At 37.9% G+C, this 13,429-nt stretch overlaps 1 protein-coding gene across 1 annotated transcript in view; it reads left to right on the top strand.

The window, feature by feature from the left end:
* The first annotated feature begins 9,135 nt into the window (after positions 1–9,135).
* Positions 9,136–13,429, top strand: part of LOC5568097 (proteoglycan 4) — a 38,348-nt gene continuing 34,054 nt past the window's right edge. Inside the window, exon 1 of the mRNA XM_021844176.1 lies at positions 9,136–9,824. Coding sequence (XP_021699868.1) covers positions 9,792–9,824 — 33 coding nt within the window. The 5' untranslated portion in view covers positions 9,136–9,791. The remainder of the gene's footprint in view (positions 9,825–13,429) is intronic.

Below are 13,429 nucleotides of genomic sequence, written 5' to 3' on the forward strand. Positions count from 1 at the left end.
ATTGTTCCACTATTTCGATACTGTTTGCTTTACAGTGGATTGTTACAGTATATCGACTGTTCCTCAAACTGTAAGCGGAAAAAAATGTTCGAGAAAATCGGCATTTTTTTATGGTTACATAACTTAACCGCCTATTCCCCACATTGTTATTTTCCCAAATACCATTCCCCAAACTGTAAAAATCGTTTATGGTATTGTTGGTTTATTGTTTTTTTTTGGATGTTATATGGAACTGCTCATATATTGTCGCAAATAGTTGCGGATAGTTTCAGAAACAGTGGTTGTATTGTTTTGGTCTATGCGGGCTGTATACTGTAGGTGGGATTAGCGATGGGTGTTTGCGCTAGAATTTGTTCGGAGTCGGAGAATCCTGTTAATTCTTAGGAACGTGGCACTGATTCCATGGCAGTTCATGGCATTCACCATCGTAGAGTTTAATCCGATGCAGTTTTGTTACTTCTCGGAAAACGGGAATCATAAATGCTTAGTAACGTATAATAAAGATGGGATTACCTCCAAAAAAATGATGATACAGAAGGCGTCATATTGATGTGTCCGTTGCTCTACGAGTTTCTATTCTTGAATTCAAATTGAAACTCTAATAAATTGTAACAACGTGACCTTCATAATGCATTACAATGCAAGTGAAAAATATGTGCATGAACATTTTATTTCATTGGTATCAAATAAAATTGATATGCGGCACATAAAATCTACTGCGAGTTAAAAAATTTGCATCTATCTGATTTCTGCATATAAAATATAATGGAGATTTGATTTCAGTGTATAAACATAAATCAATCCATGAACTCGTGCGTCGTTGCAATCTTGCTATAAATAATAACATTAATCCATATAAAAACCATTTGGAAGCTGCTTTTTACTCACCTCTATCGTATTTCTGTATTGAGTAAATCCTTAGAATAAACTTTAAATTTATAGAACATCGGCAAGCCAAAATTTTCACCACGACGCGTCCACGTAAACAGTTAAACGCTGTCAATTTTCCGAATTACCGATTTCGAAAGAAAAGATTTCGGCTCTGTTATGCCCTACGGCGCCTTAGCCTGCCAAATAAACGAAATAAAAAAATAATAATCCAGTGGTGAAAGAAATGCGCAATATTCACACAAAGTAAAACCAGTCTGAAATTACTTATCTAATTTCATGATAAGTTTAAATTTGGGGCCTTCCTTAGCCGAGTGATTAGAGTCCGCGGCTACAAAGCAAAGCCATGCTGAAGGTGTCTGGGTTTGAATCCCGGTCGGTCCAGGATCTTTTCGTAATGTAAATTTCCTTGACTTCCCTGGACATAGAGTATAATCTTACTTGCCACACGATATACGAATGCGAAAATGGCAAATTTGGCAAAGAAGTTCATATGAACACTAAGTTGAGAAGCAGGTTCTGTCCCAGGACGTAATGTCAAAAAGAAGAAGAAGAAGTTTTGAAAGATTTATCAACTTAGGGTTCATTCACATATTTCATAACGCCAAAAATTTTCAACACTCACCCACCCCCTCATTACGCATTTTGTAAGAATATTTTCCGAATTTTGTATGACCTGAAACTTCTTGAAGACACCCACCTACCCCCTTCAGCGTTATGAAATATGTGAATGCGCCCTTATACATATTTAAATTCAACTATATTTGGCCATTTAAGCCTGATTCGCTGCTGACAAGTAATTTCTCGGCCTATCTTGATGCATGGTAAATTTCTGCAAGGAATCGATGAAGAATGCGCTTTTTTCTGATCGCAGTACGCAGTTGAAAAGAAATTTCATTTCAAATGGGAGTCGCTGTAGAAAATTTCTGCAAGGAATCGGCGAGAAATTTCTTTAACGATTCCTTTTCAGTCGCAAATCAGGCTTTACGGCAAAATCAAATGGAAGTTGCCAAGTTATATACGCGTAACGCTCTGTCCAAAATACATAAAACACCCTAATGATTTGTATTTTTCATAATGGGAAGTATTTGTGCATTTTAACAGAAAAGTAATCGCCTATTCGTGATCAAACATCAACATCGCACCGCAAAATCGCTAGTGGTTGGAGGTGATTTTAACCTCCAACTTGCCAAATAACCTCCAAATCTTAACCTCCAAGTTAGTTCTAATACCCTCCGTTATATGATATATAGTGGCGCGTCGATCGTCGCAAGTTTATCGTTAAGCAGTCAATCTCGATGCGTGGAAAATTTCGTGCAAGAAATGCTCAAGAAAAGCATTTTTTTTGATCGCAGTACGCAGTTGAAACGAAAAGTCAATTCAAATCGAGCCATTGGTAACCAAGTGCGCAGCTTGATGTTACCGAGAAAACGAATGGATGTAGAGTAAAGTGGGGCAAAAGTTCGAGTGGGGCAAGAGTTTCTTTTTAAGATTTCTAGCTCAAATCAAATCAAAACTTAGAAATGTCATGGTGGTTCGAATGGTATTCAAGTAAGAATCTTTCACTCCAAATATCATAAAAATCGATTGAGATTTGGAAAAGTTATGGCTATTTGTTGTTTTTCGACATAAATATTGTAATACTTGCACTGACTAAACTGACGTGGTGGCTAGAGCATTTTGCTTCATGAATAATAGCCAAATATTTGAATGAAAATACGTTGGAACACTAACTCCACCTGGTGGTTTTTGTAAAGAAACACTTTGACGGACAAATCTTTAGCACTCCGAGGAAAAACTACACATGTTCGGGTAAAAATACGAGGAATATATTTAATCATATTTAGGAAATAGAGAATACAAAAATCTAAGCTTTCCTTTACGAAATAAAATTTTCTTGACTCAAATATATTGCTTTAGAATCAGACTCACATGATTGTCGATAGTTTTGACAAAACTAAAATGCATCATACGAAATTGATTTAGTTTATTTTAGATTTAGTATTTTACTCATACCTTACTAGTTTGAAACCAGTGTGTATTGTTTGGTTTGACTGATGAAGATGCTCGTTGTATAAATGTCACCTTCGTACTATTGACGTTGCATCAGTTTGACATTTGCGACCACTCATCATTTGAATTGATCGTTGCATATTTTCGGTTACCGTCTGCAATCGAGAGTCACGTCAGTTTAGTCAGTGATACTTGGTCAAACTTTCGATACATGGAACCAAATGAAGATAAAATATTTTTCAATATTTCATGTATGGGCGTTTCTAGGCCTATCATAAGGATGCTTTGACGTGTGTTAGTTTTTCCATAAATAGTTGGAATCAATTTTTGGCCCATAGCGGGGCAAAAGTTCGAATCTGCGGGGCAAAAAATCGACCCATGTATAAGGGCCCATTTACAAATTTCATAACGCTAGAGGGGGTGGGTGGGTGTCCTAGCGATGTTACGGCTCATACAAAAACTCAATAACATTCATACAAAAAGCGTTACAAGGGGGTGGGTGGGTGTCCAAAATAACCAATTTCAGCGTTATGAAATAAATGAATGAACCCTAAACCCACGGAAAATTTTTCAAATTTCCTGAAATCCACTTATTATCTTCAAATTTAGCGAAATTTGCCTGATCGTGCGAAAAATGTCACAAAAATTTTACATTTTCACTTAATTTTGCGAAAAACTGCTATTTTTTGGGTGTATTACAATTAATCCTGTTTTGGGCATTTTTTGATGAAAATTTAGTGTGTATTTTTCAGCAAACATAAGTTTACGGCTGGTAAAAAGTATGCCTGGCACAAAAGTATTGATATTTTGTGTTTTACCCAACGAACTTTTGCCCCACACTAGATTCGAACTTTTGCCCCACCGGTGGGGCAAGAGTTCGTTTACGACAATCAATTTTGAAACTGTTATAACTAAAAATGGATAAATATTTTGACACAAGTTTGTTCAGCAAAGTTATAGCCAATATGTTGAAGGTTCACTGTATGGTACTTGTTTTGTTTAATCTGCCATTATTTTCCTGGAAACTTTGATTATACCACTAAGGTCGAACTTTTGCCCCACCTTACTCTACACGTTATTCAACAATGCTACGATGAAGAAAAGATCCTTCTCTATCTTCCAGTGGTTACACGCTAAGACAGCTTCACGCGGCACATGTGTTAAAACTACACAGAATGAGTGCACATTGGCTGTGCGCGGATCGATGGAAATGGAACTGTCAGTCTTCTCCCGCGCCGGAGCAAACAGTTGGCCATTGATAGGATGAAAAGTTTTTCGGGATTTTTTTCTGGAGAAAAACCGGAAAATGATCGCAAATGTGAGAGTTGTTTTCCCATTTGCTTCCGCTTCGACTATTCCAATGAAAAAATCTCTGAAAAACTTAAAAAAATTGGAATGTTTTTTCATGTTTTCAGAAGCTAAACAAAAATGAAAGCGAATTCCGCATTCCGAGCGTTTCTCCTCTGTGCGCAATTCACTCATTCGGTTTGTTTACCACCGTTTGCACAAAACTGTGTACAGCCCCATTTGCACAGAATCTGTGCTGAATGAAGAGAGGCCGATTTTGTGCGCTCGGCACTCATTTTTGAGTTGATTTAGCAAGTTTAGCGTGTACAGTTTTCATCTTGGGCCTTGCTTTGCTTAGAAACAAGGAGTAAGGCCCCAAGCACAATGTGAACGGCAACGCGGTACAACGGCAAAACGGCATGCCCATTTTGATCTACACATTACTTATCAATCCCATGTTGACTAAATCCTTTTCAACATTGACTTGACAAGTAGAGTGTAGTTCAAGATGGGCTTGCCGTTTTGCCGTTGTACCGCGCTGCCGCTCTCATTGTGCTTGGGGCTTTATTCGTGATCAAATGTCAACATCCCACCGCAAAATCGGTAGTGTTTGGAGGTGATTTTAACCTTCAAATTACGAAATCATCACCTCCACCTAGTTCTAATAAATATCCTCCGTTATATGAATTATGGTGGCGCGTCGATCGTCGCAAGTTTCTCTTTAACCAGTCAATAACCACTCAAAATTTACAGAAGTCACCCAGTGACTTTAGGGCCCATTGACAAATTTCATAACGCTAGAGGGGGTGGGTGGGTGTCCTAGCGATGTTACGGCCCATACAAAAATTGAATAACATTCATACAAAAAGCGTTACAAGGGGGTGGGTGGGTGCCCAAAATGGCCAATTCCAGCGTTATGAAATAAATGAATGAACCCTTATTATATTTAGGGCTGTGCACTATGAAGATTTATCGGTATCGGCGATATCATATTGAATCAATATCGGTATCGGCGATATATCGGATTTGACATTATCGATATCGAACCGATATTCGATAATTTTCAAAAGAGATTGTTTAAAAGTAAAACCGACAAAATCGGCTTTGTTTGACACCAACTGTTGCATTATGAAGTCCATTACTTGAATTTCATAGTGATGTTTGGCAATACCCAATGGATTTTCAATATTTATTGAACAATTTTCAATTGTAGTATAAACATAAAATGTTGTTCTGATTTATCGGAACTGTTATCGGATCGATAATGGCTTTATCGATATCGGAAAATATCGTGCCGACAGATATCGGATATCGTATCGATAAAATCGATCCGATAATATCGATATTATCGATAATATCGATATTTGCACAGCCCTAATTATATTCATTTGAGGACTTAACAAGATTTATTCATTGCAAATTCATTTTAAGGCTATTTTTCAGGTTTAATTTTACTATATTGAGTAAAGCGAAGTATATGCACTTCAACAGAAAAGTAATCGCCTATCTCGATGCGTGGGAAATTTCTTGCAAGAAATACTAAAGAAAAACATTTTTCTTTGATCGCAGTACGCAGTTGAAAAGAAATGTCATTTCAAATGGAGCTCACTGTGGAAAATTTCTTGACCATTTCTTGATCAGAAATTTTTACTTTTCTTGAGCGGAACAGCATACCTAGCTTAAAGCGACAAAACGTATACATTTTAGATTGGCAAAAACCAAAATCTGACCAGGACGCTATTGCCACTCGCCATCGCCATTAAGTTTCTGCAGTATCAAAAACATGTAATTGAATGTGAATAGGGTATTTTGATCCTAATCGCTAACAGTTGGCGCCATTGGCAAAAAGTACAGACAACAACCCTTCGAACATTCAGTTTATCTGTGCTGGCCGCCTAGGGGCGACACTGATGCGTGTATTCCTATCACTGATCGCGCTACGCTGGATTCTCAAGTTTCTCAAATTTCAAACACAAGCGCATGGAAGAATGGTAGTCGGTGAACTGTCAAAACGTATGGGAAATAATGAAAAACGTAAATTACTTGCAATTAGGAAACTGGATCGAAAAAGTAGTGATTAGAAATCAAGCGTAATATGAATACATAACTTTCTGTGCTTAGTTCTTCTTCCATTGTGCTTTCTTTGCTTTAGGATTGTGTTTTTACTACCACTTAAAAAGAGTCATCTATTGCCTTTTCAGTTTTGAATATCGCCCTATTGTGTAATTTGTTAAGAAGCACCGAGAAATGGCCAGGAAAATGGTAAGGATTATAATATCATTTATCTTAAATGAAATCCTTGAACAACAAAACTGTTTATTTTACAGAAATCATAAATGTTTAAAGCCAGCATTTTCATATTTAGAGCCCTACCCAATTGGTGGTCGGCCAATTAGTTGCATGCACCAGGAACTCATCTCATCCGATATACTAGAGATCGCAGAGACTAACGCTGCCACCCGTCTGATGGAGGACTTGCCGGGGTTATGCTCCTACCTGGATTTTCTCAATCGGCTGTCCATATTCTGCCAGTCAAATTGCTGGAAAAATTAAATACTGCTAGTTGCCGCCTCAATCGAGAGGCTGGTAAATTTATTAATTTAGTTTGTGTTTATTTAATGTATGTTTATGGAATCAATACAAATACAGTCCAACCCATAATCGGCTCAACGTAATGAGCTGTTGTTTCAATTCAACCATTTATAATAATCTCAATAATCATTATTTTGAATCAGCTAAAAAGAAGTTTTAAAATGCTTAAAAACTATGCATTTTTGAATGGCTGATAAATCTACGTTTTAGATTGAAAACAACTAAAAAATAGTCATTGATAAACTAAACTGCATAAAGTTTAATCTGGCTTCTCGCATTTTAGACATTTTATGAATGAACCCAGGCAAACTTGCATTTTGCATGAAAAATATACATTAATGACTTTATTTATTTCTGAGTGACACACTCGGTTACCAATGGCTTTTAGGGCGAGATCACAAGTGATGCGAGATTTGGATGAAAACTGAGATTGCACAAGTCCTTCAAAGTTAGTATGGGAATTACTATGGGAAAGGTAAGCAATTCTCGCGAAACATTATTGTATATCCACTTCAATGTTGGATTATCCCGTCTATTTAGAAGACTGTTCAAAACAGCCGTCGGAAATCGAGGGGATTCTATCTATATTCCATCCAGATGAAATAATGTTGGCAATGTTGTTGAAACACATAATTAGGATAATACATACCTTACGCGCAATAAACTATTGCCAGGTCAAAGTACAAAAACGAAACCAATTGCCTGTCAAAAAAGACCACTTCTCATTAGTCGTTTTGGCAAAGGCCTCCTTTCACATCGTTGAGTTGGATTGCAACAGGGCACTTTGTTGCTTGATCGTACATTAGGGTTTTCATCAAAAGTTTAAATTTTTTTCATGAAATCTTTTTGTTTCAAATCTATTTATATTCGCTGTTAAGTTTACCCCATGTGCTTCTACAATGCTAAAATAAATAAAAAAGACTCAATTGAGTGCAATATGATGAAAATGGTTTAAATTTTCTTGAAAAACATCTCCGGTTTTGAATATTAACCTAATATTATAACAAGTATAGCACCCTCTATTGCACTAAATGAATGAAGCGTGCAAGAAACAACCAAAATGTGAACTTTGATTTTTTAATTGTTTCACAAGATTTGATTGAAAAAGATACTGGTAGCACTGGCTTTTGTATCGTCAAGGTTATCGACTGAAAAACAACCGGGCAGTCTTAGTTGAGCTGTCACGTCCTGTCCTAGATCGCAGCTGTTTCATGGATGGACCAATGCACGAGTTCACTATCTGACGTTTGAGCGGTGCCGTGTTATTTACGTGACCATGGTAACGAGTGAATTCGGCACCGCTCAAACGTCAAATTAGTGAACTCATGCATTGATCCATTGCCTTATACTAAAGGAACTATGTACAAATCTCGCATAACTTCTGATCTCGCCCTAAAAGCCATTGGTAACCATGCACTGAGAACAGCGTTGCGGTTGAAAATACTATATCAGAGGGTTAAATTAAATACACAACGCCACTTGATTTGTGCAGAATAAATTCACATTTATTTAGAATATTTTGTGCATTCAATTTTACCATGGCACCATTTGTATAGTAAAAATTACTATAGCATGGTCAAAAACTTGCAGCAGACCAGAATCGAACCGAGGATCTGGCGATTGTCAAGGGCGAACGCTAGCCGCTCGGCTATCGACGCGGTTGGAATGAGAAGGAACAAAACGCAAATAAAAAGCGTTCATGATAGCTCAATCGTGGTTGGAATAGTAAATTTAAAAACACGTTCATGGTTCTCATTACTGCAACGCTTGTTTCAGTGTGTGTGTGTAGCTCGTTGTTTCTGAGCATTTGAATGGATTTTCATGTTATTTAACAACACTATGTGGAAGAAAGGATCATTATCTACCTGTCCGTGATGTTGGTTTGGATGCTTATTCTTTCATTTGCTCAGAAACAACGAGCTACACACGTGGCTACCAATGGCTTTTAGGGCGTTATCTTAGAGTATGCGAGAAATGAGAGATTCTCTCCTCTCTCGCTCTCTTTCGATTATAACAGTCTCAGCAAAGACAAATTAAAGACCTCCATGTCCCTTGCAGTTGCCCAAAATTTTATGGCTCATAAGGTAATCTAGAATGCCGTGAAAAGTGTATTGCGATCTGTCAAACTTGGGTACCTTTTGTACTACCGAGGGACCACATGCAGTACTAGAAGTGGTACCAAATCTGAGCCCGAGTGTGACGGACCTGGTCTCAGCCTTTTGTCCCATTCTAAAGCATACCTTGTTTTGTACATGTACTTTGAGATCCATGGCGCCATGGCATGGCGTAACGCCAGCGTGATGCTCAGCTGTCAAAACTGAACATCATCACTGTCAGAGCGAACCCGTTTTTCGCGTTTTTAGTTTACATCTTCTCGAACATCTCATCGGTCGATGTGTGTCAAGCTGCAATGCGAAGCATCGATGCCATCGCAAGAGAACGGTGAAGAAAAATATATTTTTCTGCTTGTTCAACGCAAACTTACATACTTACGCTTCCGTGCTGACTTTTATATTAGTAGTGCGGAGAAGAGAAAGTGTAAAGTGAATTAGGGGTTTTTTTAGTGCAGTCGTTTTGCTTGCGGTGAAGCGAAAAGAATATTCGTCGGTGTGTGAAAAAAAGTTTCGCCATCGTTTTCATTTCGTGGGCCGCGTCGGAAAACGGTAAAAAGTGCGTTGAAAAGTGGTGTCGAAAGGCGTCAATTTCCTTTACGGTGGTCAAGTCTCTGTGGGAACCTTGGGGGCGACAAAAAGACGAGAAATGGTGGCGATGTGAATATTGTACAACCTGAGCAGGTGTGGAATTTAAAAGTGGATCACCATCAGTAGTGGAAGCGGAATTCATTTTGCGTGGCGTCGAGGAGAACTGAAGCGGAATACATTTTCGAATTGGAACGCAGCGGTGCAATTGCAGCCCTTGGAAAAGGAAGGGAGAAAAGCGAACAGGCAGACACAGAACCAGCCCCAAGTACCGCTCCTCGGCGGGAAGGGACAGAAAGCAGAGGCGGCAGAATGAGTTTCTTCACCTCCTTTCAGGAACTATTGGTAAGCGAAAGCGAGGATCGGTTTCTTCCTGTTTTTGGGATCCCCCCGGTGTAGATTGCGTCCACCCCGAGTCATTGTCATCCTGCTTTGGGGAAGGTGCGTTGCCCCATCGAAAGCAGATCCCCCTTCTCTTTGCTCTTGATTCGACCTCGATACACATTTTTTAGGGGGAGAGTTCATTTCTCCAGACGTGTGTCTGTTGGTTCCATTTGGGAAGCAGGGTTGCCAGTTTTCGTGGGAGATCAATTTGCCTTCTCGTAGCTTTTAGTCACAGTGCTGATACCCTCCTTCTCCCCTGGAAAACACGTAGCACAACAAACTACCCCTTATCATTTTTATAAAAGGACGACGGACCCCGGGATTGATCAATTTTAAAGAACATATTTTTCGAAACATATGTATCATTGTATTCCAAGCAAGTACAATGTAATGATTTTTATGAGCATTGCTTTGATTCGAACCAAGATATTTTTATAAATACCTTGATTCGAACTCTATTTCAATGCTTCTTATTCTTATTCTTGGCATTACGTCCTCACTGGGACAGAGCCTGCTTCTCAGCTATTAACTGAGAGCTTTCCTTGTCAATGTTGCCATTTTCGCATTAATGTATTGTGTATGGCAGGTACGATTATACTTTATGCCCAGGGAAGTCTAGGAAATTTCCATTACGAAAAGATCCTGGACCGACCGGGAATCGAACCCTTCATCATGGCTTTGCTTTGTAGCCGCGGACTCTAACCACGCGACTAAGGATGGCCCATTTCATCAATACAAGTCTCAGAAAAACAAATCCCTAAGATCTCTAAAGTCTATTTTAAGCAAAATGGTATCATGAGCCTCGATTTTCCATTTCCTGCTTGCAGTGAAAACCCCCAGAAAATTGTCTTGCATAATTAATGGACAGCCACTTAGTCACTATTTCCAACAAATAGTCACTAAAAGTCCCTTTTTCAGAAAAATTGTCACTGAAGTCACTATTTTCGCTATTTGAAGATAATCAAATTTCTGCTGAATAGAATATTAGTTAACTTTCTGCAGTAATTTACAGCTATAGAATGAATCCCAAATCTGTCTTCTGAAAGAACATCATCAAAACTCCTCCGGAAGAAAACCATTAAAACGAACAATTGAAAAATTCAAAGAGTTTGTCAGATACTCGGCATGGACCCGTCTGTGCCCATAATAGGAATGTTTACGCATTTGACGTTTCCTATTATGAGCCCTCCATTTGATTCCCATATTATCCGGCTCGCTTCCGGCGTGCCTATTATGGGCCCACCTGAAATTGCCCTCTTATGTAATTTCATCTACAAAACTGTTTTAAAATGTATTTATTTATGCACCTCAGACTAAATATTTTGTCTGAAACTGCTGGCTAGTAATGCCAACGATTTTTCCCCTTTGGTTTTGAAAGGATGATTGCTTTTAGTTGTACTTTTATGTTATTTTTGTAGGGGGTCTATAATACGCAAAAGGTTCATAACCGGCATCGATTCCCTAAATTGATTAATATACACATAGAACGTATTTTTATGACTAATACTTGTAGTTTTTGAGTCACTTTTTGGTCACTATTTTTATCATTTTAGTCACTAAACTCACTATTATTTTGTTGTCTGACCGCAACCACCCCTGCTTCAGTGACTATATTACGCGACTATTCAATTGATTCTTCAAGAAACTCTTCTCAGACTCCTCGTCTCGAGGAAAAGCTTCTGGAACTACCCTAGTGGTTTCTCCAGAGATTGAATCTGGAATACTTTATAGGGACTCTTACAGGGATCTCTGCAGATATTTTATGGAGATTCCACTACCAATTTCCTCCTGATATTCTTCTAGCAATTTTTCAACGATTTCCTCTCAAAATGCTCTAGAAAATCCTTGGGTATTTCAGTATTATTCTCCAGTAATTTGCTCAGGGACTACTTTGAAAAAAGAAAAAAAAACAAAGACTGTTCTGGGATTTCCTCCAGATATTTTTCCACTAATCGTTGAAACGAGTTTTTCAGTTGCTTTTTTAAGAGATCTTCAGAAACCCTACAAGTAGGGTCAACGGTTACTTCCAAGAAATGTTCCAAAAAAGAACTCCTCAAATTCGAACATTGATTCATCATAAAGTTTCTCTAGAGCTCTTTGTAGAAATGTATCGAACTTTTCATTCAAGAATTACAACTTCAGTCAGTCAACTATTTACGTTTTTTAGGTTAACTTTTAAGCCCTTGCGTAAAATTTGACATATTTCTATTTCAAATTCTTTTACCTAGTTGAAACTGGCTATTCTAAATAATGTTTCTTGAAAAGTAAAACATCCCATATCGAATGATTGACTGCAATCGATAGAGCAAATCAGTTGCTTGTACAGAAAATAGCAGCATTTTTGTGTGTGTTTTTTAAACAAAATATTGTCTAAGCTTCTAAAAATATTTTCCGTAGAAATATGGATGTAACATTTATAGGTGGGGATTGCTCATCAAACCTTCCGGTCCGCCTCATAGTTATGTACTATTTGGTGCTGGGTGTAGTTCTTGTTTTTCCAGCTGTATTGAAAAGCATGAGCCATAGTCTTTGGCATACAATCGGATCTATCTTTAGCAGAAAAGAACCGAAATGTCTATCGACGACCGGTGATTGCTAGCAGATATAGTGGAGAGCTTGTCTTGAAACGTTCATCGCTTCAAGCTAGTTGAAAAACTGAATACACTGATTGCCTGTCGATCAGAGCCGAACTAGGCATAGATCGTATACATACATCTGAATCTACATGTCTCCGATGTATTACATCGTTCCAGGTGGGAGTTATCTGATATGTGAATATGGTACCATAACAGAATTTTCCATCTGAACGAAGTGATAAATCATAATATTCCGCAAACTGTATCACACATCTACAGAATGTATTGCGTGAAGTTAAGACACAGCAGAGTATTGGGTACATAGGACCAAGTCCCTGCCGGGTGGCGCGAAACTGATGAGCGATAGACAATAGAATCAACAACACTGCCATAAGGGATAGTAAGCATGTGACTATTGTCGAAACTATGATTAGGAGGATTTTTGTTACAACCCAATGTAGGTATTATTAAATTAGGCTGTAGAAAATGATAAATATCTGATCACTTAGGAACCTTGCAACAGGTAATAAATGCTCGTAGTCTGTTTTCTTCGAATACACATGTATAAATTGTTAAAATTGCCGAATCATACGCGGAATTTATTAAACGGATCATGAAATTAGGACTGAAATCATAATGATGATAGATTTTCAACTATCCTTTCGTCTTGCTATTTGTTACCGTTAGAATCACCAAACTGATTGGTTTCCCACTACTTACACCAATACAACAGCACGAAAACTGAAGTATTATAATCGCGTGTTGGAACTTTTAATATCCATATATTACATCAATAGTGAATTCTTGTATGTAGCCAGTATAAATAACAGAATCATCAACTTCTTGAACATTCTTTAACTGAAAACAGGATGCTTGTTTTATCAAACATGCTCAATCTGCACCTAAAATCTCGGATCCAAATAGTTTTCTAAATAAAAATTGTGTCTAAATAAAACGTGTAGGCCAACAAAACATAATTGAGTAGGAGTT

Source organism: Aedes aegypti, chromosome 1 (assembly GCF_002204515.2).
Source record: "Aedes aegypti strain LVP_AGWG chromosome 1, AaegL5.0 Primary Assembly, whole genome shotgun sequence".
In the NCBI taxonomy this organism is placed as follows: Eukaryota; Metazoa; Arthropoda; class Insecta; order Diptera; family Culicidae; genus Aedes; species Aedes aegypti.